The 24,473-nt window shown below is 39.2% G+C and overlaps 4 protein-coding genes across 4 annotated transcripts in view; all 4 read right to left on the minus strand.

Moving 5' to 3' along the window:
* The window catches only part of LOC134659241 (androgen-dependent TFPI-regulating protein-like), a 516,400-nt gene that overhangs the window by 73,703 nt on the left and 418,224 nt on the right, over positions 1 to 24,473 (minus strand). The window lies entirely within an intron of this gene.
* LOC134659058 (gastrula zinc finger protein XlCGF57.1-like) lies at positions 12,602 to 14,866 on the minus strand. Its single transcript, XM_063514664.1, has one exon. The coding sequence runs from the start codon at positions 14,787 to 14,789 to the stop codon at positions 13,263 to 13,265; it is 1,527 nt and encodes a 508-aa protein (XP_063370734.1). The 5' UTR covers positions 14,790 to 14,866; the 3' UTR covers positions 12,602 to 13,262.
* On the minus strand, positions 15,780 to 19,270 carry LOC134659059 (uncharacterized). Its single transcript, XM_063514665.1, has 2 exons — positions 17,971 to 19,270; positions 15,780 to 15,884 (listed from the first exon to the last, which is right to left on the minus strand). The coding sequence occupies exons 1-2, from the start codon at positions 19,171 to 19,173 to the stop codon at positions 15,780 to 15,782; spliced, it is 1,308 nt and encodes a 435-aa protein (XP_063370735.1). The 5' UTR covers positions 19,174 to 19,270.
* Positions 19,429 to 23,960, minus strand: LOC134659060 (zinc finger protein 208-like). Its single transcript, XM_063514666.1, has 3 exons — positions 23,443 to 23,960; positions 22,087 to 22,419; positions 19,429 to 19,751 (listed from the first exon to the last, which is right to left on the minus strand). The coding sequence occupies exons 1-3, from the start codon at positions 23,948 to 23,950 to the stop codon at positions 19,429 to 19,431; spliced, it is 1,164 nt and encodes a 387-aa protein (XP_063370736.1). The 5' UTR covers positions 23,951 to 23,960.

The raw sequence follows: 24,473 nt of genomic DNA on the forward strand, positions 1-24,473 counted from the left end.
ATTGTTACAGCCGTTTTGGAAATTCCCGAAATATACATAGAAACACATAAGAATTGCAATTTGGATCCATCCAAATTTTTTTTCCATGTCATTTGGCAACTGAAAAGAACAAATATGTAGTAGTCAAAGGTCGACAAGGGTGTGCTACAGTGTGTCAAAGGACTGTCTCATTTCAGATATAGACAGAGAGAATCATACTATCTTTGTCTTAAACTAGTACTAGTTTAGTCCACCCAGAAAAGGATGAGTATAGTTTTTTTGTTCCTATTTACTGACAAATTGGTTTGACCAACTATATTTGCCTTATAATACGACGTAAGGCATATCAAATTATAAGGTAAATAGCTCACCCTTTCCAACCTCTGATAACTAGTAGTCCATTGAAATAAGGCTAAAACATGCATAACCTAATAAATGGCTTAAGTATTTAATTTTAAAACATAGATTTTGAGTAAGTAATGTACGATTCCCACCGGCTGGGCAGAGTCGGACAGCGCCGGAGCGCATTTTGAATGTGCCTAAACATTATGTGGGTACGGCAGAAGCGATCGAGTCCGTCTGGCGCGTCCGCGAGTAGCCGACCGGCTTGCGGCCGTACAAATGTGAAATGCGCTTCGACTGCGCCCGTTCGGCGGGAATCGTACTTAATACGGCATCTCATTCATTAAACAATACTTACATCAAAGTGATCTTCATAAAACCATATTGTGGATACTCTGTAAGCATCTAAAAAAGTAAAGTTGACATTCTTGACAGTTGACAATGATTGATATTTTTTTTATTCTTCCGTCTAGACCGGTTAACACCATAGGCCAAATTGCCTCGTCTTCGGCAGGATTAAATGTGATAACACACTATCGCACCGCACGCGTAAAGGCCCCAGTACACAATGGGCCATCGCCGGCCACTCCAAGGGACGCAGCCATGCGGTAGAATGACATAGCAATATCACTTGCTCCCTCTAATGCATAAATGCGTCCCTTGGAGTGGCTGGCGATGGCCCATTGTGTACTGGGGCCTTGGAGGATACAACTAAACGGAGTAGCCATTAACAGGCTTTCCCCTCTGTCGAAAATAGGCGGCCAACGGTCATACACAATGTATGGACTGACGTTTATCTGACATGGCTATTTTTACGTTACGCATACATTTGACGTTCCCCTCCCCCGCAAATATCGGCAGACTGTTTTGTACAGAAAATTACAGACATGGCGTCTCCGTTTGATTATATCCTCCAAGACTGGGGCCCTAACATAATAAGTCAGTTTGTCTTACAGCAGTGGTTCCTAACCTTTTCAGTCCGGTCACCCCTATGACTAACTAGGGAACCTGATTTTACCCCTCCTCCCAATCAGTGGCGTAACTAGGGGGGTGCTGGGGGGGGCACGTGCCCCGGGCGCCGTCCAAGGGGGGGCGCCAAAATGGGCCAAATACCTCCCATAGAAAATGGACCAGCCAAAATGAAGGAACCAGTCATATTTTTTTTTTCGCGACTTAGGGGTTGGTCTCAAAGTAAAAATTGGTCAGTGATTATACTGACCAAAACCTCCCTGGCAACGGAAATGCAGTTATTTTTTAGCCACCCTGTATACAGGGTGGTCCAAACCTTGACGTGAAAAAATTTTTTTTAGAATCCTAGCTCGTCGTTGGTTATCAGAATATACCCCATGTATGTTAGCCGATTTTTAGTAGTTTTCGAGTTTAACTTTGAACTTTTGTTAAGAAATTCCGGGGTGAAGCTTTGCGTTGCTTTTACGCCTTCTAATAATTGTTCGTGGTATTTGCACTGATAACATGAAATAGCGATGGGGAAGTGACCCCATAAAATAATAGTAGAAATAACAAAAGAGGATTTTTGTAATGAATTACTAATTTGGAAGCTTTCCACCTCAGTTCCTTTGGCCGGCGACTCTGACAAATTATGACTATTAAGTATCAGTTAATAAATAATTGCTGCACCCCGGAATTTCTCAACAAAAGTTAAAAGTAATAACAATAAAAATCATAATTCGAAAACTACGAAAAGTCGGCTAACATACATATTCTGATAGCCCACAGCATGAGGAATCTAAAAAAAAATTTTGGACGGCAAGGTTTGGACCAACCTGTATAACACATGCCGTGCCAACATCTCGTTCTGTGATACTAGAATGCCGTGAAAAACCTGTGTCAGGTATTGAGGTATCCAGAGTTTCGGTGTGGGATCGGGAGAATTTAGTCCAATTCAATCCCACCAAAGCTCAATTTTGCGCGTTTACCGCTAAGAAAACCTCATTTTTCAAGGCACAACCCATCCCATGTCAGGGAGTATTGGGAGCCTCGGTGTTGACATCTCCATCAGTGAGATCCAATAATTTCGTAGCCGCCTTGCTGGGTAGGCTGCGCTCGTATCCAAAAAACTCGGTGTGCTCAATAAAGGGAGGCGATACTTTACTCTGGGGCAGACAGATCCATAGACGTATCCACGGTGGGGCAAGGTGGGGCAGTTGTCCCACCCTGGTCTCTGACCATAAGCTAAGAATCTCTGTTTCAACCGTACTCTGTTACAACGTCCCCAGCCTCCCCTACTTCTGCCCCACCCCTTAAAAAATGCTGCGTACGACCATGGACAGATCCCATATAAAGAGTACTGCTGTCACCTTTGGGCAGGAGCACCTAGATGCCACCTTGGTCCCTTCAAATCAGTCCAAAGGCGCGCTATGAATAGTCTACGATCCCAAACTTACAAGCGATCATAAAGTATGTAGTCTGTGAAGCGATATTGAATCTTCAAGTCTAAGGAGATCTCCAAAAAGAAGTGTATAAGTTTTAAAATGGTCGGCAACGCACATTACCCGCCCCTGGAGTGTAGACGTCCATAGGATGCGGTGACCGCTTACCATCAGGTGAGTCGTAAGCTTGTTAGCCACCGATGGACTAAATAAACACTTATTTGTCTAAATCAAAAGTAAACTTTAATAAGTAAAAAGTAACCCTTTCGTTAGTTCATTTCGTTTGGGGGGGGGGGCGCAAATTTGGTGCCTGCCCCGGGCGCCATATCCTCTAGCTACGCCACTGCTCCCAATGGTAATAAAAAATAAAACGTGTACGTTTGTTGTATTGTTATGTTATTGTTATATTAGGTTAGCTTATTACCCCCGTAAAATACCAGTTTTACCCCTACGGGGGTAATTACCCCCAGGTTAGGAACCACTGTCTTAGAGGATATAACCATTAACAGGCGTCCCCCTCTGTCGAAAATATGGTTATACACAATGTATGGACTAATTTTATATGACATGGCTATTTTTACATTACGTTTTGACGTGCCCCTCCCCCGTAAAAATCGGCAGACTGTTTAGCCTCCACCTCACTCGTGCATGAATCGCGGCACGAAGCCGCGAACGCGAGTATGGAATCGATTTCGCAGATCTAATCTAATGTAAATTTCTTCTCGATCTGCGATCTTGATACCATACTCGCGTTCGCGACTTCGCGTCGCGATTCGCGCATGAGTGTGGAGGGGGCTTTTTGTACAGAAAATTACAGACAAGGCGTCTCCGTTTGGTTATATCCTCTAAGGTTTTTGTACGGAATATAAGGAGCACACGGGAAGCAGGCGAAGGATTTCGCGCCTTTTTTTACTGACAAGATTTGGTTGACCAGCTATATAAAGCCTACTTTTTATTTCTTTTTAATCACAATGGACCCTAAGCGAGCTGTCACTGTTGCCACTTTGTTTTTATGTACGATTAACAACAAATTAACATATGTAACCACCTTGCTGTGGCAATGTCGATAAAGTCATATCGATAAACTATCGACATTTCTTGCAATTTTAATTTTACTTGAAAAGTTTACCGATACCTAAAATGAACAAAAAACGCTTTTACTCTTTATCGTGGTTATCAGATCACGATTTTATCGTCACGCCACAGCAGGGAAAGGGAACGAAGGGAAAGTTCCGATTTTTAAATACAATACATAAATACGTACTAAAATATGTGTTCCGCAATAATTGAATCATTTTATTATATTATAATATATTCATAATCCATTAGCATTTCAATTTTATTTATTCTAAACGAAGAAATTATTATTGTGTATTTTTATTGAATTTGTATGCCAATAGGCACGACATAGTGATACTGAAACATTTATTTAACATCCTGTAACTTACCTATGTTGAACAAATAAAATCTTTGAATCTTTGAAATTGAAGCTTTAATTAATCGCTTTTCCGTTCCGCTGTGTAGCGTTTATCGATATATAACATGATTAAAATCGACTTTTCACGTCCCTAAAAATGCATCATAGACGTTTTTACGCAAACATACACAGCTTTGTAACCACCAAAACGGCAACAACTATGCGTTTTTCTGATTGATTTGAAAGGGACGACACTACAGTATTGCCACTTTTTAATTTCTACTCTTTTTTGCCGGGCCATACGTAAGACTAAAATACCTTCCACACGTCGAGGCGCTCGCCAGCAAGCGCCAAGACAAAACTCATACTGACACGGAATCTAACACTGACGAAAAATACGCTAAATAATGGTGACGTTATTTGTACGGTGTCAAAATATTATGGGGTACAAACTTACAAAGTGAAATAGATCTCATATACTAAAGAAAGTGATTACAAGCCCTCCAGTCAGCGTTGCCAGATGGTCACAAAAGTCACATTTTTCGTGACTTTTCGCCTTCTCGTGTGACATGTGCGTGACTTTTGATTTTGAGGCAATTTTTGTGACTTTTTAAGATAGTCGATTTTTGGACAAGTTTATTTTTGCAATTCGTATAATTTAGGAACTCTAGAAATTTGATACTTGCACTGACCCTTGACGTTACATCAACAATCATGTTTATTATCAGTCATGGCAAAATGAGACTTGTTACCTTGACGTGACGGTGTTATATAGTTTGATAGTAGTAGTTTTTTTTAGTGTAATGATTCATTTCTTTTAGTCTGTATCTATACTACTCATTGTACTGCATCAGTCATTTTGAGATTTTTGAGCGCTCTAAAACCATTAATTTTATTCGGGGGTAAATTATTTACGCATATACTTTTTTTATTTTCTTTTGATTAAAGATCCGCAGACAGGGAAATCGACTCCACACTCGCGTTCGCGCTTCCACACCGCGACAGTGTAAACTTTTAAAACTTTTTTTTCGCACTGACTGACTGTGACTCGTATCTTCTTAGTAGTTTGTGGACTGATGTGACTGGGTTAAGGTTGGTAGATTAAGGCGTGCCCAGACGAAGACAACACCCCCCCCCCCCCCCCCCACTCCGACCAAACTATCCGATCAAAACAGGACGCGCGGACGCAAACACCAATTTGGCCAGTTTCATCAATTTTAATTTTATGGTGATAAGTTGCTTGACTGTACATTTCTAATATTTCTAATAGATTTTTCTGTCATCTATAGGTAAAGAACTATTTCGTGTATTTTTTTCAAAATTTTAGACACAATAGTTTCGGAGATAAAGGGGGGGGAATGGTCATTTTTTGCCTATTTTCTTGAATAACTGCTAAACTATTTATCCTAAAATTATAAAAAAAACATATTTGAGATTCTTACAATGAGCTCTTTCATTTGATATGTAACACGATATAGTTTGAAAAACTTTATTTTATAATTTTCTCATATACCCCCCAAAAATGGCCTCCATATTTAAAATTCATTTATTTACGTTACACGTCCATTTTTGGGTCACAAATTTACATATGTGTGCCAAATTTCAACTTAATTGGTCCAGTAGTTTCGGAGAAAATAGGCTGTGACAGACGGACGGACAGACAGACAGACAGACGCACGAGTGATCCTATTAGGGTTCCGTTTTTTCCTTTTGCGGTACGGAACCCTAAAAATGCCCCTAACCGCTAAACTAGCGTCACAAATTGGTATTCTTGCGTCCGCACCCCATTGTATCGGTAGTATCGGTCATAATCGGCGGGCCAAATTGGCGTTTGCGTCCGCACGTCCCGACCCGATCGGACAATTCAATCACCGGCGAAAAATTGTCCTCGTCTGGACAGGCCTATACTATAGTCTGTAAAGCCATTTCAGTAAGTAGAAAAAAGCGTCAAATTTAAAAAATGTAGGCGCGACGGGACGGGTCTTCCCATAGAAAATTTTAATTTCGCGCCCTCTTCTACTGACAAAGTAATTTGACTGACTTTATAATAACTTATTATCGTAATTTTTTTTTCGTTTTCAACAAGAAAAAAATCAAGACAAAAAAGGAACTTACAATTCATGAAATCGATCACAAATAGCATTAAGTATAAAGAAAAATCATATAAGGTTAGTAGATTTTTTGTGAAATATATTATTTTCTGAATTTTTTCTAAACTAAATCGATTTACCAAACCATACTATAAAAGCGGCCAAGTGCGAGTCGGACTCGCCCATGAAGGGTTTCGTATCTAGGCGATTTATGACGTATAAAAAAAAACTACTTACTAGATCTCGTTCAAACCAATTTTCGGTGGAAGTTTATATGGTAATGTACATCATATATTTTTTTTAGTTTTATCATTCTCTTATTTTAGAAGTTACAGGGGGGGGGGACACACATTTTACCACTTTGGAAGTGTCTCTCGCGCAAACTATTCAGTTTAGAAAAAAATGATATTAGAAACCTCAATATCATTTTTGAAGACCTATCCATAGATACCCCACACGTATGGGTTTGATGAAAAAAAAATTTTGAGTTTCAGTTCGAAGTATGGGGAACCCCAAAAATTTATTCTTTTTTTTTCTATTTTTGTGTGAAAATCTTAATGCGGTTCACAGAATACATCTACTTACCAAGTTTCAACAGTATAGTTCTTATAGTTTCGGAGAAAAGTGGCTGTGACATACGGACGGACAGACAGACGGACAGACAGACAGACAGACATGACGAATCTATAAGGGTTCTGTTTTTTGCCATTTGGCTACGGAACCCTAAAAATGTGACTTAAGCAGCAAAAACGTGACTTTTAGGGAAACGAAACGTAACTTATGACTCCAGAGCCCTGGCAACACTGCCTCCAGTAGCGGAGGCCGGATCACACTGGAAGACTACGCCACTTTTTCTAGCGCGAGCGCGGATTCTATGTCTGTGCTAGAAATGCTAATGGATAATTAATATTTTATAAAATAATAATAAACTCAATTATTGCGAAAAACCTATTTTATTTTGTTTTAATGTAACTTTTATATATTTGGCGTTCCATGCCTCCTTTAGACAATAATTCAAATAATTATAACGGGGTCATAATAAAGAATAACTTAAAAAAATTCTAAATTAAAGTTTACAAGGATACATTCTATATCTGGTTTAATATATCGCCCGTTTTGGATTTACACACTGTATATAGAGTTATGTTATAATGGTTATCTGTTCCTTGGAGGATATAATTTAGTTGTATCCTCCAAGATCTGTTCATTTTAGGTAGTTTAAATCCTTTCAAGTAAAATTTAAATTGTAAAAAGGCCACAAAGAAATCTTCAAATCTAACATCCTATTGATCCCGATGCCCCTGAAAAAGAAGGTTGCGGATTCTTGTCTTTTGCCTTGCCTAACGTATGGATGTCAAACTTGGGTGCTCAACAATACAGCAAGAAATAAAATACAGGTATGCCAAAGAAGTTGAAAGAAGCATGTCGGGTTTAAAATTAAAAGACAAGGTCAGAAACTCTACCATACGAAACAACACAAAGGTAATAGATGCTTTAGAACATGCACAAAAGCTTAAATGGAAATGGGCCGGCCATGTGGCTCAAATGGACAGGACTAAGTGGACAAATAAAGCCACCTTCTGGAAAGGCCCTGAAGGCCAGCGAAGGTCGGGCAAACCGACAGAACGATGGGTTGACGAGATCAGACAGATAGGCGGAGACAGGTGGAGACATGAGGCGCAAGACAGAGACAACTGGAGGAGGCCTTCACCCTAAGAGGGGTCCTTACATAATTTAGATTAATAGATAATAGTAAATACATTTTTAATTTAATTTTCATTATATTAACAAATGATATACCTAATAGTTAGGGAGGCGAGGTAGCTAAATGGCGTAATTCAACGGCGCCGTCGAGACCTATCAAAATCGAAAGATAAAATAATTTCGAAAAGAAAAGCTCGTATGGCAAAAACCATTTTAGCGGTGGGTTTGGCGTGTACGGTTTTTCAAAAATGTTAAAAAAAACAGTTACTTGGGCATTCTCGAGCGCGTCAGATATTCATACTACGTACCTATGCCCCGAGTGCCTCTGATAACAACGGTATACTAATCTGCCGGTTTGCGTGGTGGGGGTAGGCATATAAAGTAGTCAAAAATGCAAAAAAAAAAATTTACTCGAGCGCGTCAGATTTTCGGAAGGGGTGGTAAGTAGGCCCCAAGGAAGCTTCCTTTAAAAAAACTGACGATTTCGGCGTGACGATAAGTTACGATGAATTTTTGAAAATGCAAAAAAAAAAAGTTTTTTGAAATACTCGAGCGCGTCAGATTTTCATAGGGGAGGTTTATCTCGGTATCCTGAAAGCATATTTTTTTAATCTGACAAAAATGTTGGTGGGTTCTCTTAATCTGACCGGGAGTTTGAGTTTTTATGATGCTTCAAGTCAAAAAGTTTTAACTTTGGACAAAAATGTAAAGAGACCTTTTTTGTGTAAAATAAAATTACCTTTTTTGTTTATTTAAACTTTTTTTTTTTGTAAAATGTATCGTTCGCGACTTATATGCCGCAACGCGTTCTTAGGAAGACGAAATGGCTCCTCCACACTTCCGGTCATGCGGAAACCGGCAGATTTTGTATTTTTAGTAAGTTTTAGATTATATTCTTCAAAATAAAAAAATAAAAAATCGCGCTCGAGAATGCCGGATTAACGTTTTTTTTTTACAAGTTCGCGACCCTATAACTCGGCGGCGTCAAGGACTTATCGTCAGATTAGTTAAATTTAGTCTTTAAACACTAAAATCAACCCCCAATATCTTAATCTGACGCGCTCGAGTATTTCAGACTATCCATTTTTTTTTACTAATCTGATCGTCTATCCTAGGCGCGCGTCACTACATATAGACAGGGTTGGGCAGTATTTCAATTACATGTATTTGAAATACGTATTTGAAATACAAATTAGTATTTTGTATTTGTATTTCAAATACTACCTCAAAAGTATTTTGTATTTGGTATTTCTAATACTGCACTCACATGTATTTAGTATTTTGTATTTCAAATACTTCAAGCTTCAAAATACATTTCTATAAATACATTTTATTAAATTCTATAATCGTAAAATGTCTAATCTCTCGCACAAGCTGTGAGCCGACCGCGAACCTCCGATCCAGCCGAGATACAATTTTCATTGGCTGGATACTGGATCTATATTAGGTCAACTTCTGCGTGGAACTTTTCGTTTAAATCTAGGGGATAGGGTCATTGCAGTAGTTTCCGTCCATGCACTAGTTTTCGACGACTTGACGGATTATCAAATATATATTTTATTTTTAATTTACTACTTTTTGCGAAATCTTCATCTTCCTCGCGTTGTCCCGGCATTTTGCCACGGCTCATGGGAGCCTGGGGTCCGCTTGGAAACTAATCCCAGTAATTGGCGTTGGCACTAGTTTTTACGATAGTGACTGCCATCTGACCTTCCAACCCAGAGGGTAAACTAGGGCCGTAATTGGAATTAGTCCGGTTTCCTCACGATGTTTTCCTTCACCGAAAAGCGACTGGTAAATATCAAATGATATTTCGTACATAGTTCCGAAAAACTCATTGGTTCGAGCCGGGGTTCGAACTCGCGACCTCCGGATTGCAAGTCGCACGCTCTTACCGCTAGGCCACCAGCGCTTCCTTTTTGCGAAATATCATTGTTATATGTAGACAGATATATAGCTTAGACGCCTTAGACATAAGGATTGAAATCAGTCCAAATTTGTGCAGGAATGTAGGTATATATTCAAATTTCGTCAAGTGGACGTAAACTAGAGCTGGACGAAAACTAGCGCAATGACCCTATAAGTTTATATGAAAGGATATTCGTTAACGTTAAAACTAAATGCTAAACAAAAAAATAAATACAGGTATATTTTGTAATTGAAATACATTATTTTAAACACTGTAATTTGTATTTTGTATTTCAAATACCCGTCACCAAAGTAGTTTGTATTTTGTATTTCAAATACTTTTAAAAATGTATTTTGTAATTTGTATTTCAAATACGTGGAAGCCAGTATTTTGCCCAACCCTGCATATAGAGCTAAATACTTTACAAGGTTGTTCTATTAGGTCTAAGGTATCTCTCATATCTTAAACTGCCACGCTCGAGTATTGCCGAAAATTCCCCTATTCGCCTCCCTAACTATAAGTGACTAGATTTTGCCCTGTGCGCGGGGCCCGAGGGCCCCGCGATGTGCGTGTTGTTTGTTGTATTGTTGTTGTTGGTGCTGTTGTTGATGTGTTGTTGTTTGTGCTGTAGTTTTGTTTTCCAAAGGGAAAAAGAAATGAAATTGTACTTTTGCTCGAAGGAAAAGATCCGTATGCGAGCATTTCATTCCCGCAGCTCGGCCTTCGGCCTCGCGTGCTTGGGAAACCGTAAGGGACGCTCCGGACCTTCGGCCCTACGCGGAGCTCGGCCTTCGGCCTTCGCTGGGCCTCGAAGCTCAGCGTCGGGCCTTCGGCCCGCCGCTTCGCTTATTTAAAACACTTAGGAGGGTTGTTTTTGCTTTGGAGCGTAAGCGGGAAGTTGGAGCTTAAACACGACACAATAGTAAAAGTGGCTTAGACAAGCGAAACGGCGGGCCGAAGGCCGAACTTCCCCCTCTCGTGTGACGCTTCGGGCCTTCGGCCCTACGCGGAGCTCGGCCTTCGGCCTTCGCGAGGCTCGACGCTTCGCCGCCGGGCCTTCGGCCCGCCGGCTCGCTTATCAAGACAGTTGACTTGTTAGAACGCTTGGGAACACTGCATTCACGCAGCTCGGCCTTCGGCCTCGCTTTAAATTACTTGGGGTTGCACGCTTGGGAGTCGGGGTGAAGGCTCCGGGCCTTCGGCCCTCCGCCGGGGTCGGCGTTCAGCCTCCCGGCCTGAAGCTCGCCCTTCGGGCTCGCTAACACACTTTTTGTATAGGATTTTGCTTTGTGCGTCATTCCCGCAGCTCGGCCTTCGGCCTCGCCCAAAATTACTGGGGGTGGGTGACGCTTGGACATTCGGGGTGAAGCTCCGGGCCTGACGGCCCTCCGCGGGGTCGGCCTTCGGCCTCCCGGCCTGAAGCTCGCCCTTCGGGCTCGCTTAACCTACTTGGAAATTTGACTTTTTCCCCTGTCCGCGCCGTTTTGGATTTTTTCCAAAAATTTTTTTTTCATAGTAATCTTGGGCCCCCAGGCTCGCCTCATGCCAAATCTCAGCGCTCTCGGCCCAACTTGAAAAAATTAAAAAAAAAAAGTCGGCCATTTTGAAAAATTTTAAATGCAGTTTGTTTTGTCTCGGAGCCCTCTATGACATTTGGTCGAGCACCCCCCACCCTTCTCGCACCGTTTACAAGCTGCCATACAAAATTAAAATTCCCATTTTTTTCCGCCATCTTTGGCATTTTCGAAAAAATTTTTTTTTCATAGGAATCTAGAGGCCTCTATCTCCCGCCGTGCCAAATCTCGGCGCGCTCGGACCAACTTCAAAAAATTAAGAAAAAAAAGTCGGCCATTTTGAATTTTTTTAAATGCAGTTTGTTTTGTTTCGGGGCCCTCTATGACATTTGGTCGAGCACCCCCCACCTATCTGGCACCGTTTAAAAGTTGCCATACAAAATAAAAGTGGCCAGATTTTCCGCAATTGAAACATTTTTCAAAATTTTTTTATTTCATAGGAATCTAGGGGACCCCGAGCTTCCGTGACCAAAATTTGAGCGCGCTAGGACAAACTTGAAAAAATTAAAAAAAAAAAAGTCGGCCCATTTGAAAAAAAAATGGCGGCTTCAAAAACTGACCAGGGTTCTCTATGACATTTGGTCGAGCACCCCCCACCTAGGTCTCACCGTTTAGCGAGGCCGTCAAACATTTTTCTGACCGAGAGCGGTAGACCAAAAGTCGGATTTTTCTGGAGGTCATCAGACCGACGTCTATACGACAGTACCAAAGTCAAACACCCCACAAACCTCCTTCTGGGAGAACAATCATGTCAATCAGTCAGTCGGGTTGCGGCTTTATATAATAATCATAATTTAACTGTTGATAAAATAACTAATAATAAATGCATGCAAAATTATGTACTTCAAATAAGGAATTAAAAGGCTTTTTATTTTATTTTATTTATTTTTATGTAATAAGTAGCTACTATTTATAAGTGCTTGTTGCTACTTGCTAGGCCTACATGAATAAAGTAGGTATATTTGATGTTAAAGTTGAAGTTAAAGTTGAAAATAACCACACTGGCGTGGTCCCACCGGGACCAGGACACACGGGAAGCCGAAAGAAAGGTGGACCGATGAAATAGTGGCTACAGCTGGCAAGGACTGGCCGCAGAAGGCCAAGGATAGAAACACTTGGCGACAACTGGAGAAGGCCTTCACCCAAACAGGGGTCTTTGCGAACAAACTTTTTTAAACATAATTAATGATATTCCATACCAGGGATCGGATACCGGTATTTTTTGTATGGGAACGAAAACGGTATTTTTTCGTTCTTTGCTAATTATTTCATTTCTAATTGGGCAATCTAATAATACGAAGTCGTTATCTAAACACACAACTGAGTCCTACATTTCGAGTACAAAATAATTCGAAAAATATGGTTATTTCGAAGTTTTTGCAAAAAACCGGTTCCGATCCCTGTTCCATACGACATACTTTAATCTCGTAGAGAATAGGGAACATTTCGCGAAACTCTGCGTAGGTGGCGTCACTCCCACAATAAATCACAATCTAAGGGTCTACCGCAAACGAAGAGAGTCGAAATTTTGTTATCTAACCTCTCTATCACTCTTGCATATTCGTGTGATAAAGAGGCAGGTAGCTGAGTTTCGATTTCGCGTTTCCCGGTAGACCCTTAGTAAACAAACCGCCTTGATGTATCAATGTCATATTTGATTGTCTGTGAAAAGTTGTCAAAAAACAGTTTAAGGTATAGTATGTATAAGTTACTCTATGGTATACTTAAGTCACTAGTGTAATACTCCCTATTAATAAAGGCTTTTTATTTTATTTTATCTATTTATTTATTTTAAATGTACTCTAACCGTGTCTAGTGCTAAAAGTTCATTTAACGTACCTCGCATATTATGGTTTTTTAAATTCTTAAAATATCTGATTTGAAGCAAGAATAAGGCTTCGCTCCAGTATGGCTTAGTATGTGTGTGTTCAAATTGGACTTTCGCGCGAACCGTTTTTTGCAGATTTCGCAAGAGTAAGGCTTCGCTCCAGCATGGCTTCGTATGTGTCTGTTCAAACTGCTCTTTTGCACGAACCGTTTTTTGCAGATTTCGCAAGAATAAGGCTTCGCTCCAGTATGGCTTAATATGTGTGTGTTGAAATTGCCTTTATGTGCGAACCGTTTTTTGCAGATTTCGCAAGAATAAGGCTTCGCTCCAGTATGGCTTAGTATGTGTCTTTTCAAACTGCCCTTTTGCGCGAACCGTTTTTTGCAGATTTCGCAAGAATAAGGCTTCGCTCCAGTATGGCTTCGTATGTGTGTGTTCAAATTGCCCTTTCGCGCGAACCGTATTTTGCAGATTTCGCAAGAGTAAGGCTTCGCTCCAGTATGGCTTAATATGTGTCTTTTCAAACTGCCCTTTTGCGCGAACCGTTTTTTGCAGATTTCGCAAGAATATAGCTTCGCTCCAGTATGGCTTAGTATGTGTCTTTTCAAACTGCCCTTTTGCGCGAACCGTTTTTTGCAGATTTCGCAAGAATAAGGCTTCGCTTCAGTATGGCTTCGTATGTGTGTTTTTAAACTGCTCTTTTGCGCGAACCGTTTTTTGCAGATTTCGCAAGAATAAGGCTCCGCTCCAGTATGGCTTAGTATGTGTGTGTTGAAATTGCCTTTATGTGCGAACCGTTTTTTGCAGATTTCGCAAGAATAAGGCTTCGCTCCAGTATGGCTTAGTATGTGTGTTTTTAAACTGCCCTTGTGAGCGAACCGTTTTTTGCAGATGTCGCAAGAGTAAGGCTTTACTCCAGTATGGCTTTTTACGTGTCTGTTCAAATAGCTCTTTTGTGCGAACCGTTTTTTGCAGATTTCGCAAGAATAAGGCTTCGCTCCAGTATGGCTTAATATGTGTGTGTTCAAACTGTCCTTTTGCACGAACCGTTTTTTGCAGATTTCGCAAGAGTAAGGCTTCGCTCCAGTATGGCTTAATATGTGTGTGTTCAAACTGCTCTTTTGCGCGAACCGTTTTTTGCAGATTTCGCAAGAATAAGGCTTCACTCCAGTATGGCTTCGTATGTGTGTGTTCAAATCGAACTTTCGCGTGAACCGTTTTTTGCAGATATCGCAAGAATAAAGCTTCGCTCCAGTATGGCTCAATATGTGTGTGTTCAAATGGCCCTTTTGCACGAACCGTTTTTTGCAGACTTCGCAAGAATAAGGCTTCATTCCAGTATGACTTAGTATGTGTTTGCTCAAAGAATCTTGTCCCGAATATTTCTTATCACACATCTTGCAGGAGAACGGTTTTTCACCAGTGTGATACCGATTATGTCTCGTTAAATGAGAAGCTCGTGTATACCGCTTTCCACATATCCCACATGCGTGTGGCCGCTCGTTTGTATGTGTTCGTTTGTGCGCATTCAATTTCCAGACATTTGCAAACTTCATATTACACAGCGCGCACGTATATATCGTCCCGCCCGTGTGAGTTCGCTTATGAATTCGAAATTTTTCCCATTGCCTAAAATGTTCGTGTAGTAATCATAGGTTTTATGTATGATTATTATATTAATTAAAGAGCGTGATAAATCAACATGAGTTTTATTTCAGATCCATTGTGCAAGTACCATAGATAATCTAATTCTATTTAAGCCCGCCATACACTTATTAGCTTAAGTATGATTCACACTTATAACATCCTTTCCTTTCCATAAACACAAAAGTTACATTAATCATTAACATTATTTTCATAAACACTTAGAAAGGATGTCACATGTTAAATTCAAAAACATTATTCTAATTGATAGTCCTTAAGGTAAACTGGTCTTTTGATTTGTCTACCAGACCTTGAGAAAGTACTAGGCATAGGCATAACATCATTAAAAGAACTGTACCTGGACACATTTCCAGAACCATGAGCCATATCTACATCATTAGGCAAATCTGTTACCTTATCATTATTTATTACAATGTCATCATAGTCCAATTTGTTTTCTTTATAAGTCCCACCTTTAATTAACATATACCTATTCCTTTTTATAATATTTCCATCTTCATTTTTTATATTATATGATCTGGGACCTTGAGCCTTTCCTACCACTATTCCACTCTGTAAGGGCTTGATGTTACTTTCATTTTGTATTTTTACTTTATCTCCTACTTCCAACTGCGGTAAGGCTCTAGTTTTCAGATCATAATACATCTTTTGTTTTTGCTGATTTTCAGTCAATGAATTTTTATACTTTATATCATTTTTACAATCATTTCCAGTTACACAAGGTATTATTGTCTTTACTTTTCTTTTGTATAATAACTCACTAGGAGTTAAGTTGGAATGTACTGGAGTATTTCTATACATAAGCAATCCTAAATTTATGTCTCTATTAGTGTATATCATCTTTTTCAGCATATGCTTTACAGATTGTATATAACGTTCGGCTAAACCATTTCCTTGATGGTGCTTTGGACTAATAATTTTATGCTCAAATGTCCAATCATTGGCAAATTTCTTAAATTCATGGCTGGTAAATTGAGAGCCTGAGTCTGAATACAATATGTCACATACTCCATGTCTAGCCAGTATTGATTTTAAACAATTAATCAAGGTAGTAGTGTTCATATCCTGCAATTTACCAATTTCAACAAACTTACTGTATGAGTCCACCACTAACAAATAAGGTTCTCCATAGAGAAAAAATATATCTGTTGCCAGTATTTGCCATGCATTATCAGGGATTTCCTTATTTATTAATGGTTCTTTCCTATTATTTTTCTGGAAGCTTTTACATGCATCACAATTTTGAACAAGATCTTCTATTTCTTTTGACATATTAGGCCAAAATACTGTTTTTCTAGCTAAAGCTTTACATTTATCAATTCCTAAGTGTGCATAATGAATTTTCTGCAAGATTTCAGGTCTTTTACTTTTAGGTATTACTATCTGACTTCCCTTGCAAATCAGTCCCTTATATTCTGTCAACTCATCTCTGTAACTATAGTATATTTTTGCCTCATTCTCAATATCATTCTTACTGTTGGGCCATCCATTTAATATGTATTTTAATACACACTGTAAATCTCTATCCTGTCTAGTTTCTTCTGTCATTTCCTGTAATTTCCTATCTGTTATTCTTACACTCTGCACTACCATAGCAACATGAGCCTCTAGATCTGTTTCATATGTCGGTGTAGTGTCATTTAAATATGACCTACTCAAGTGATCCGCTACTAACAATTCTCTACCTGGTTTATATACTACCTGGAAACTATATGGTTGTAATGCCATTTTCATTTTTTGTAATCTAGCTGGGCATTTATTAAGCGGTTTGGCAAAAATTGACACCAACGGCTTGTGATCCGATTCTACAATGAACTCTTGCCCATATACATACTGATGGAACTTAGTACATGCAAATAAAATTGCCAAGCTTTCTTTTTCAATCTGACTGTACATTTGTTCAGTCGGTGTCAATGCCCTAGATCCATAAGCTACTGGTTTATTATTTTGTAGAATCACACATCCTAATCCATCTTTTGACGCATCTACACTCAAAGTTATAAGACTATCTATTTCATAATATGCTAACACTGGTGGTTTACATATCAGTTCTTTCAATCTATCATAAGCTTTTTGTTGTGAGTCTGTCCAGATAAATGGTACATCTTTTTTATTTAACTGTCTCAAAGGTGCTGTCACCTCAGACACATTGGGTATGAATTTTGACACATAATTAATCATGCCCAAAAAACGCAACAATTCTTTATGAGTACTAGGTTCTTTCATTTCTGTAATAGCTCTAATTCTATCACTGTCTACTTTAATTCCTTCTGTTGTGAGAACATGCCCTAAATACTTTACCTCTTGTTTTTTGAATTGACACTTTGCTCTGTTAAACTTTATTCCATACTCTTTTGCTTTTTCAAACACTTGCTTTAAAATTTGGTCATGTTCACTCTCTGTCTGTGCATGAATTAGTATGTCATCTATGTAAATTTCTACATTTGGAATGCTACCTAAAATACTACTGAACACTCTTTGAAACACTTCTGGACTGGACGCTAACCCAAATGGCAATCTATTATAAAAATATCTCCCATAAGGTGTGTTAAACGTAGTCAACTCTCTACTGTCTTCCGACAAACTTATTTGAAAAAATCCTTTATTGGCATCTAATGTACTGAAAAATTTACTACCTTTCAATTTAGCTGTAATCTCTTCTAGGGTCGGGATTTGAATATGTTCTCTCTGTATTTGAGTATTTAAATACTGAGGATCTAAACATATACGCAATGATTTGTCAGGCTTCCTAGTCATTACTAATGAACTAACAAATTCTGTGGGTGTCTGCACTTTGGAAATAATTCCTTTTCTCTCTAAGCTATCTAACTCCTTTTTTAAATCACTCATCAATTTAAAAGGCACATGTCTACATGACTCTATTTTACCTGTCGCACCCTCCTTCAACTTTATTTTATATTCATAATCTTTTATTTTTCCTATCCCTTTAAACAATTCTTCATAGTTTTTTAAATCTATTTTTCCAGACACAGCATGTACTTTTCTCTCTACCAATTCTAATTCTTCCAATAAAGGCAAACCTAATATTGGCACATAATCATTTTTACATACTTGTAAGTTTATAACGCACTCTTTGTTTAATATTTTACACTTCAAGTTAAGTTCACCAACTGTAGAAATGCTTTCTTCACTATAATTTGTCAAATGACAATTTGATTTTTCAAAGTGAAAAATGTTCATTTTGTGGCATAAAGATCTGGGTATTATATTGCAACCAGCTCCACTATCAAGCTTAAATTTGATATCTTTATTCTGCTCCACAAAATGGACATTTTCATACCAACTACTACTTTTGCTTTTCTTATTGCTAACCATTGAAATGTCTATCTCTTGTGAATCACTGTCACTCGTGCCTTGATCTTCAGGATTTGTATTACCATAATATTGTACTCTTACTGTACCTATCTTATTCCATCTACACTTCCTAATAAAATGTCCCAGCTTGCCGCATTTGCTGCAAGTTTTTCCATACGCTGGACACTTATTCCTTTCATGACTGTAGCCACACCTGTAGCACTCTGCATGATGTCTGCTTTCTTGATGATGGTAAGTAGATCCACTTGAACTGCTCTTACTGGTACCTGCTGATGCTTGATGATGGTAAGTAGATCCGCTTGAACCGCCACCTTTACTGCCATTGGTTGATGCTTGCTCTTTTCTTGCTATTGATTTCTTCTTAATGACCTGCACCTCTGTTTTTTCTACTGAGCTTTTTCCTTGTATTTGTTTGACTTGTTCATTAGCTAGCTCTGCTGCTTTACATATATTTATCGCTTTTGTTAGTGACAAATCAGGTTCCCGGAGTAATCTATCTGTCAGTTTTTTATTGTAGACACCTGATACAATCTTATCTTTTATTAATCTATCTTCTAGTGTACCAAAGTCACATTCTTTGGCCAATTTTCTTAATTCTGTTAAGTAATTGTCAAAATTCTCCCCCTCAAGTTGATTTCTAGTGAAAAACATGTGAGAATTCACACTCTCGTTCTTTTTAGGTATGTAATAACTCTCAAATGCCGCAATCACTTCAATATATGTAGCTGTTTCATCAAGATTGAGCGTGTTGTAAATATCTATACAAGCCTCGCCCATGCAGTGCAGTAGTAATGCTACCTGTATTTGATCCTCCTTCTTGTCAGCTCCACTAGCCTTTCTATACAACTCGAACCTTTGTTTCCACTTTTTAAAGTCTTGGTTTAGTAGCTTTTCTGGTGGTTTTAGACCCACGACGCCATGCTCTGCCCCTTCCGCCATTTTCTAGCTTCTTTTTTCTCACTATTTTTCTTGTTATTGATTCGTTTCTTGCAATCTTCTTTTGTTTTCTAATATTTGTTCTTCTATGCCGCAGCGCCATGTAGTAATCATAGGTTTTATGTATGATTATTATATTAATTAAAGAGCGTGATAAATCAACATGAGTTTTATTTCAGATCCATTGTGCAAGTACCATAGATAATCTAATTCTATTTAAGCCCGCCATACACTTATTAGCTTAAGTATGATTCACACTTATAACAGTTCGTTACAAATTTCACACGTAATACCCGTGTGGGTAACTTTGTGTATATTTAAGGAGTTCTTCGAAAACTGTTTTTTACATATTTCGCACATCGGTTTCGGTTTTTCACCTGTATGAACTTTTTTATGTTTGTTTAATAGTCGCACATCCTGAAACTGCTTGTTACACGGTACTGACACGGCAGTATGTGTTGTGTCGTTGCCGGCGAGCGCCTCGTGGTGTTGGAGGTGTTCGAGCAGCACGCAGCCGTTTCGGAGCGCGAGCGGAGAGTCTCGACTAAGGACGCGCTCCTGTAACGGATTTTCTTCAAATACTGAAACCACATTGTTAAATCATCGGTTAATTAAGTCCGTATAAGTAAAGTCTAAGGAAAAAACGTGCCTCGGAAATCAAGAAAAAGTTATGCTCGAATAGATGGCGCCACACCTTTGGCCTATACTCGTGTAGATGGCGTTGGACACACCGTTTGATATCCCAGAAAAAAAATCCCAGTAGTTACCACTGGTAACAACTTGGTGGTAACTAGTGGGAATAACCCGATGGAATAGCCCTTATGAGGGAATAAGCCACATAGACCTCAAGCCAATTTACAGTGACTTCATATTAGATATGAGCGCCGATAGGCATTTAGCCGGCGGCGGCGCGCCGGTCAAAATTGGTCGGCGGCGGCGGCGAATCGGCGGCGTGGCCTTGAAACACCTTCGATTAATGAAAATAGAATTCAAACCAAAATTTTACCGAAAAACATGTTTTTGCTGTAAGAAAGTTATGAAATAAACGCATTTTTTATTTTCAAGGATAATTTATTGAATAATGGTACGAAAAAAATTTATATCGTATAAACTGTGGATAAGCGGTATCGCGCGGCATCAGAGGCGGTCTTAATCTTGGCAAGGCTCTAGCCGGAAGATCTTAGCGAGGCCCTTATCCTTTGTGCTAAGTTAAAAATTGCGGATTGACTGTATCAGGGAAACGTCTTGTCGGCAGTCCAAAGAAAATCGAGCTCCGCTCCGTCATTAACCAATATCGACCCAACAAAACCGATTTATGTCAAAAAGTGAGGCCCAACGCCGAGCTCCATGTAACACCGAAGACTTGATTTCGACGCCTCCCAATGCGAGGCCAGAGGATGGGCTGCAGGCAAGCATACAGCTAAGAATCGAACGCCAAGTGTAAGCTTGACTGACGGCCGAACGCCTGGAGCGCCGATTGCGGCGCGCTTCTGTGCGAGGCCGAACTGCAAGAGAGCAGAGCGAGGGTGCAGGCCGATAAAGACTGAAGCCATAGTGTTAAAGATATGGAGCTTTCCTGCGGGCGCATTCGTGCGACGCCAAAGGCCGAGCTGCAATGGAGCTAAGATCGGATAAGGACCAATGCTCAAGCATTTTAAAACAGGCCGAAAGTTGAGCTCCAAACAGGGCCAAAAACTTGCAGGTTCAGATAGCGGCTTAATTCCATGCGAACGATGCAAGGCCAAAGATTGAGCTGCGAGAGAGCAAAGCTTGAAATTTGAACAGTGGCCTTGAATTTTAATTGAGACCCGATTCCGACGCCCTTCCGTGCGAAGCCAACGGCCGGACATTTGGACGTGGAAACATTTAATATCTCAAAATTAACCCCATTTTATACCTTTTAAAGACGTTTAACCATGTTTGCAATGGTTAAATTCGCGATAAATGACGGATGGTTAGCTGGCAAAATTAGTTATGCATTGGATCGGTAATCCAAAGATGTGGGTTCGAGTCTCACGTTAGCGGCGTTAGCCAGAGTTGATCAAAGTTAATTTTTTCATTGTGATTGACATATGTCTAGTGTATATATATGTCACCGTAAAATTGTAAACACTCGTCATATTATAGTCTAGCTAGTTACATTATAAACTGACGGTAGGGATATTATAATCTAACCTAACCTAACCTACGTTAGATTATAAACTAACGGGTTCACAATCTTACGGTGTCATATACAATCTGTAAATTGTAATGTGGAACGTTCCAGAATATAAATGGAAGGAAATCAGTATGTTTATTACAAGCATATTGATGTTAAAATTGATATTAAATAATTTCGTTTCACCAAGACGAGTAGCGCGGTTACTAGACAGATAAGTTTGCATTTGCCTTCGATATTTTTGAATTATATGGGCCTAAAATACCTTTTGAATGCCTATAAACTATTCAAAGTGGCGCCGTTAATGATCTAAACTCGATTAAAAATATATTATCTGATTCTGAAAGTAGTAGTAACTACCAAGGTCACGCCGATCCCACGCCGATAGCGCAGCGTCGGCGGCGGCGGCGCGAAAATTTTGTCGGCGGCGGCGGCGCGCCGGCGCGGCGCTCATATCTACTTCATATAAATAAATAAATAAATATTATAGGACATTCTTACACAAATTGACCAAGTCCCACAGTAAACTCAAGAAGGCTTGTGTTGTGGGTACTCAGACAACGATATAATTATATAATATACAAATACATAGAAAACACCCAAGACTCAGGAACAAATATCTGTGTTAATCACACAAATAGATGCCCTTACTAGGATTCGAACCCAGGACCGCGGCTCAACAGGCAGGGTCACTACTCACTAGGCCAGACCAGTCGTCAAATATCAATATATATTTTTGAATTTGATCAAGAACTTACCATAGTCAGCGACAACAGGCCCGCTGCCTTCTTGCTCCATACTAGACGTGTGAATGTGGGTCATGACATGCTTCAATAACTCAGACTTTAGAGAAAACTTCTTGCCACAAAGATCACACACCGGTTCAGGCACTCTCTCACAGTCAACTGTAGTGTACATTTCATCTTCAGGATCGCTGTCAGTGTGAGTGGTGTCTTGTATGGTGTGCAAGGCCGGGGCCTCGTGGTGGAGGCGCTCGAGCCTTACGCAGCAGTCCTTCAGTGCCGGGTGCGTTGCAGAGGTGTGCTTCCGAGGCTCCTGCAGGAAACCGTCTGTGACAGCTAGCGCCCAGTCTGCTCAGAATAAAACCATAATGTCATGTCATAATGTCAGAATAAAAGCAGACATATTAGTTATTGTGGCAAAAACGAGTGTTGGAGAAAATTAAACATCGATAAATTTGTTATCAATAAGTCATAGATTAATCTTTAAAAGATGTACTTAACTTTTCTACTTGCTACAGCAACCTACAGGTAAGTTACCGAGAAATAATTTCATACATAATTTCTTTATTACATATATTTAGTACTTAAACGTAAACTGAAGTATACAGTGCCAATAAAGTAGAAAACTACCAATATATCAAAAGAGAAAATGATATCGAACGTGTTATTTATTTCGCGGTAGCTATCTTCTTATAAAATGTAATACATAAATATGTATAACGTTAAGGTAACATCGATAACAGACATGTCGATATTTTTAGATAAACCTACAGTACGCTCAATTAGGCCTGTGTTGTGTATCTGTGTTATGTATTTATCTTAGTCTAGCATGGGTAGTTACTACATACTTGTACTTAGATAAGATACATAGAAAATACTCTCAGGACTTCCAGCTTCCTACTGACCAAGCTAGGAACACTATTTTACTGTCTAAATTGTTTTTAGTTAAGGTATTTTTGTAATGTAAGTATGTAATGTAATGTAGGTCTATTTTTGTTGGCTGAATCAAATTTTAAAATTACAAATGAGTACATTGTAGTAGGTACTTTTGCACATTCAGTTCTTGATTTACCATACATAATTATGAAGTATGATGGGTAATTTTGTCTAGTAATTTAAAACCCATGCCAAGTTTTCATACATATTTTTTTAAAACATATTAATTAAAATAATTTTATTAACAACCTGCTCTTTTCATTAAAAAAATGTTAATATTTTTACAAATAACATCATCTAAAATGTCATTCAATAGAAATTGCTAACTATGTAAACAAACCGCCATACTAAAATTGACACTGAATGTCAAATTACTAGTAAGTTTTGTTTACATAGTTCGCAAGTTCTATTGAATGACACTTTAGAATAACTTACCGAGGACTACCAGAGAAACATCTGGCCGATGTGGATGCTCCGGCCCCAGCACCAACTCGTCTTTTACAACATGGTCAGCATACAGGTCTGCCAGCATGGCTGCCTCACTCATTCCATACTCCAGGCTCTCCGACAATGAAGGCTCTTCCTTCACATGCTCTGATCCGAGCACAAGCTCATCCTTTACATCATGGTCAGTATCCACACCGGCCAGCATGGCCGACTCGCTCATGCCAGTCATGCCGTCTGAACACAGGGCCTCCTCCTTTACCTCATCAGTTAGCTTTTCTGCCTCACTCACACCATAACCTGCACTGTCCGAACATAAGGGCTTGTGATTGGTGTACAGGCTGGCCGGCATAACTGCCTTACTCGTGCTGCACTCCTCATTATCCGAGCATGAGGACTCCTCTTTAATTTGATCCGCACACTGTGTCTCCATCTGACAGTCAGAATGCTGCATATCGTCTGTCTGCTCCTTAATGTGCACTGCCAAGTTAAAAAGCATTTAAGTTAGACAGGTACTAAATTTCTGCCCAAAAATATGTATACTTACTTGTACAATTTCGGAAAAAAAGGTAGGTTAAAATTGAAATGCAAGATTTTATTTCATAGTTTGTTACAAGTGAAACTAATTGCGTTAGCTAAGGTCTCCATTTCAGCTTGGGCAAAAATGCTTGCGTATGTCCAGATGTTCTCCTCAACAGGTCGCATTTCCCAACAGATTCTTGTGAAATTTTGTGAGCAGGTTCGATGATTAAATCAATTTATTAAATAAGTAAAGAAGTAATTTATGCAAAAAATTATAAATTAAAATTAAAAATTACAACTAACTACAATAACGTTGTACAATAAAAATAATAACTAAAATTATAAATAAAAAACCAGCTCCATGATTAAATAGAATTTATTTGTCAATTCAGTTTTAGGAATTATCAAAATAGCGGAGCCATACATTTATTCCGTTTTAAGTTACGCTCGCGGGGTCTACAGCTCACAGTAATTCCAACAACAACCTTGATGAAACAAGA

Source organism: Cydia amplana, chromosome 24 (genome assembly GCF_948474715.1).
Source record: "Cydia amplana chromosome 24, ilCydAmpl1.1, whole genome shotgun sequence".
In the NCBI taxonomy this organism is placed as follows: Eukaryota; Metazoa; Arthropoda; class Insecta; order Lepidoptera; family Tortricidae; genus Cydia; species Cydia amplana.

Coding starts and splice junctions, on each gene's coding strand:
- LOC134659058 (XM_063514664.1), bottom strand. CDS start 14,789: ATGAAGTTTGCAAATGTCTGGAAATTGAATGCGCACAAACGAACACAT.
- LOC134659060 (XM_063514666.1), bottom strand. CDS start 23,950: ATGCTTTTTAACTTGGCAGTGCACATTAAGGAGCAGACAGACGATATG. Junction 22,420..23,442: donor TGTTTCTCTGGTAGTCCTCG/GTAAGTTATTCT, acceptor TATTCTGAGCAG/ACTGGGCGCTAGCTGTCACA. Junction 19,752..22,086: donor GCCTGTTGTCGCTGACTATG/GTAAGTTCTTGA, acceptor ATGTGGTTTCAG/TATTTGAAGAAAATCCGTTA.
- LOC134659059 (XM_063514665.1), bottom strand. CDS start 19,173: ATGGCGGAAGGGGCAGAGCATGGCGTCGTGGGTCTAAAACCACCAGAA. Junction 15,885..17,970: donor AGTGCGTTATAAACTTACAA/GTATGTAAAAAT, acceptor TATTGTATTCAG/ACTCAGGCTCTCAATTTACC.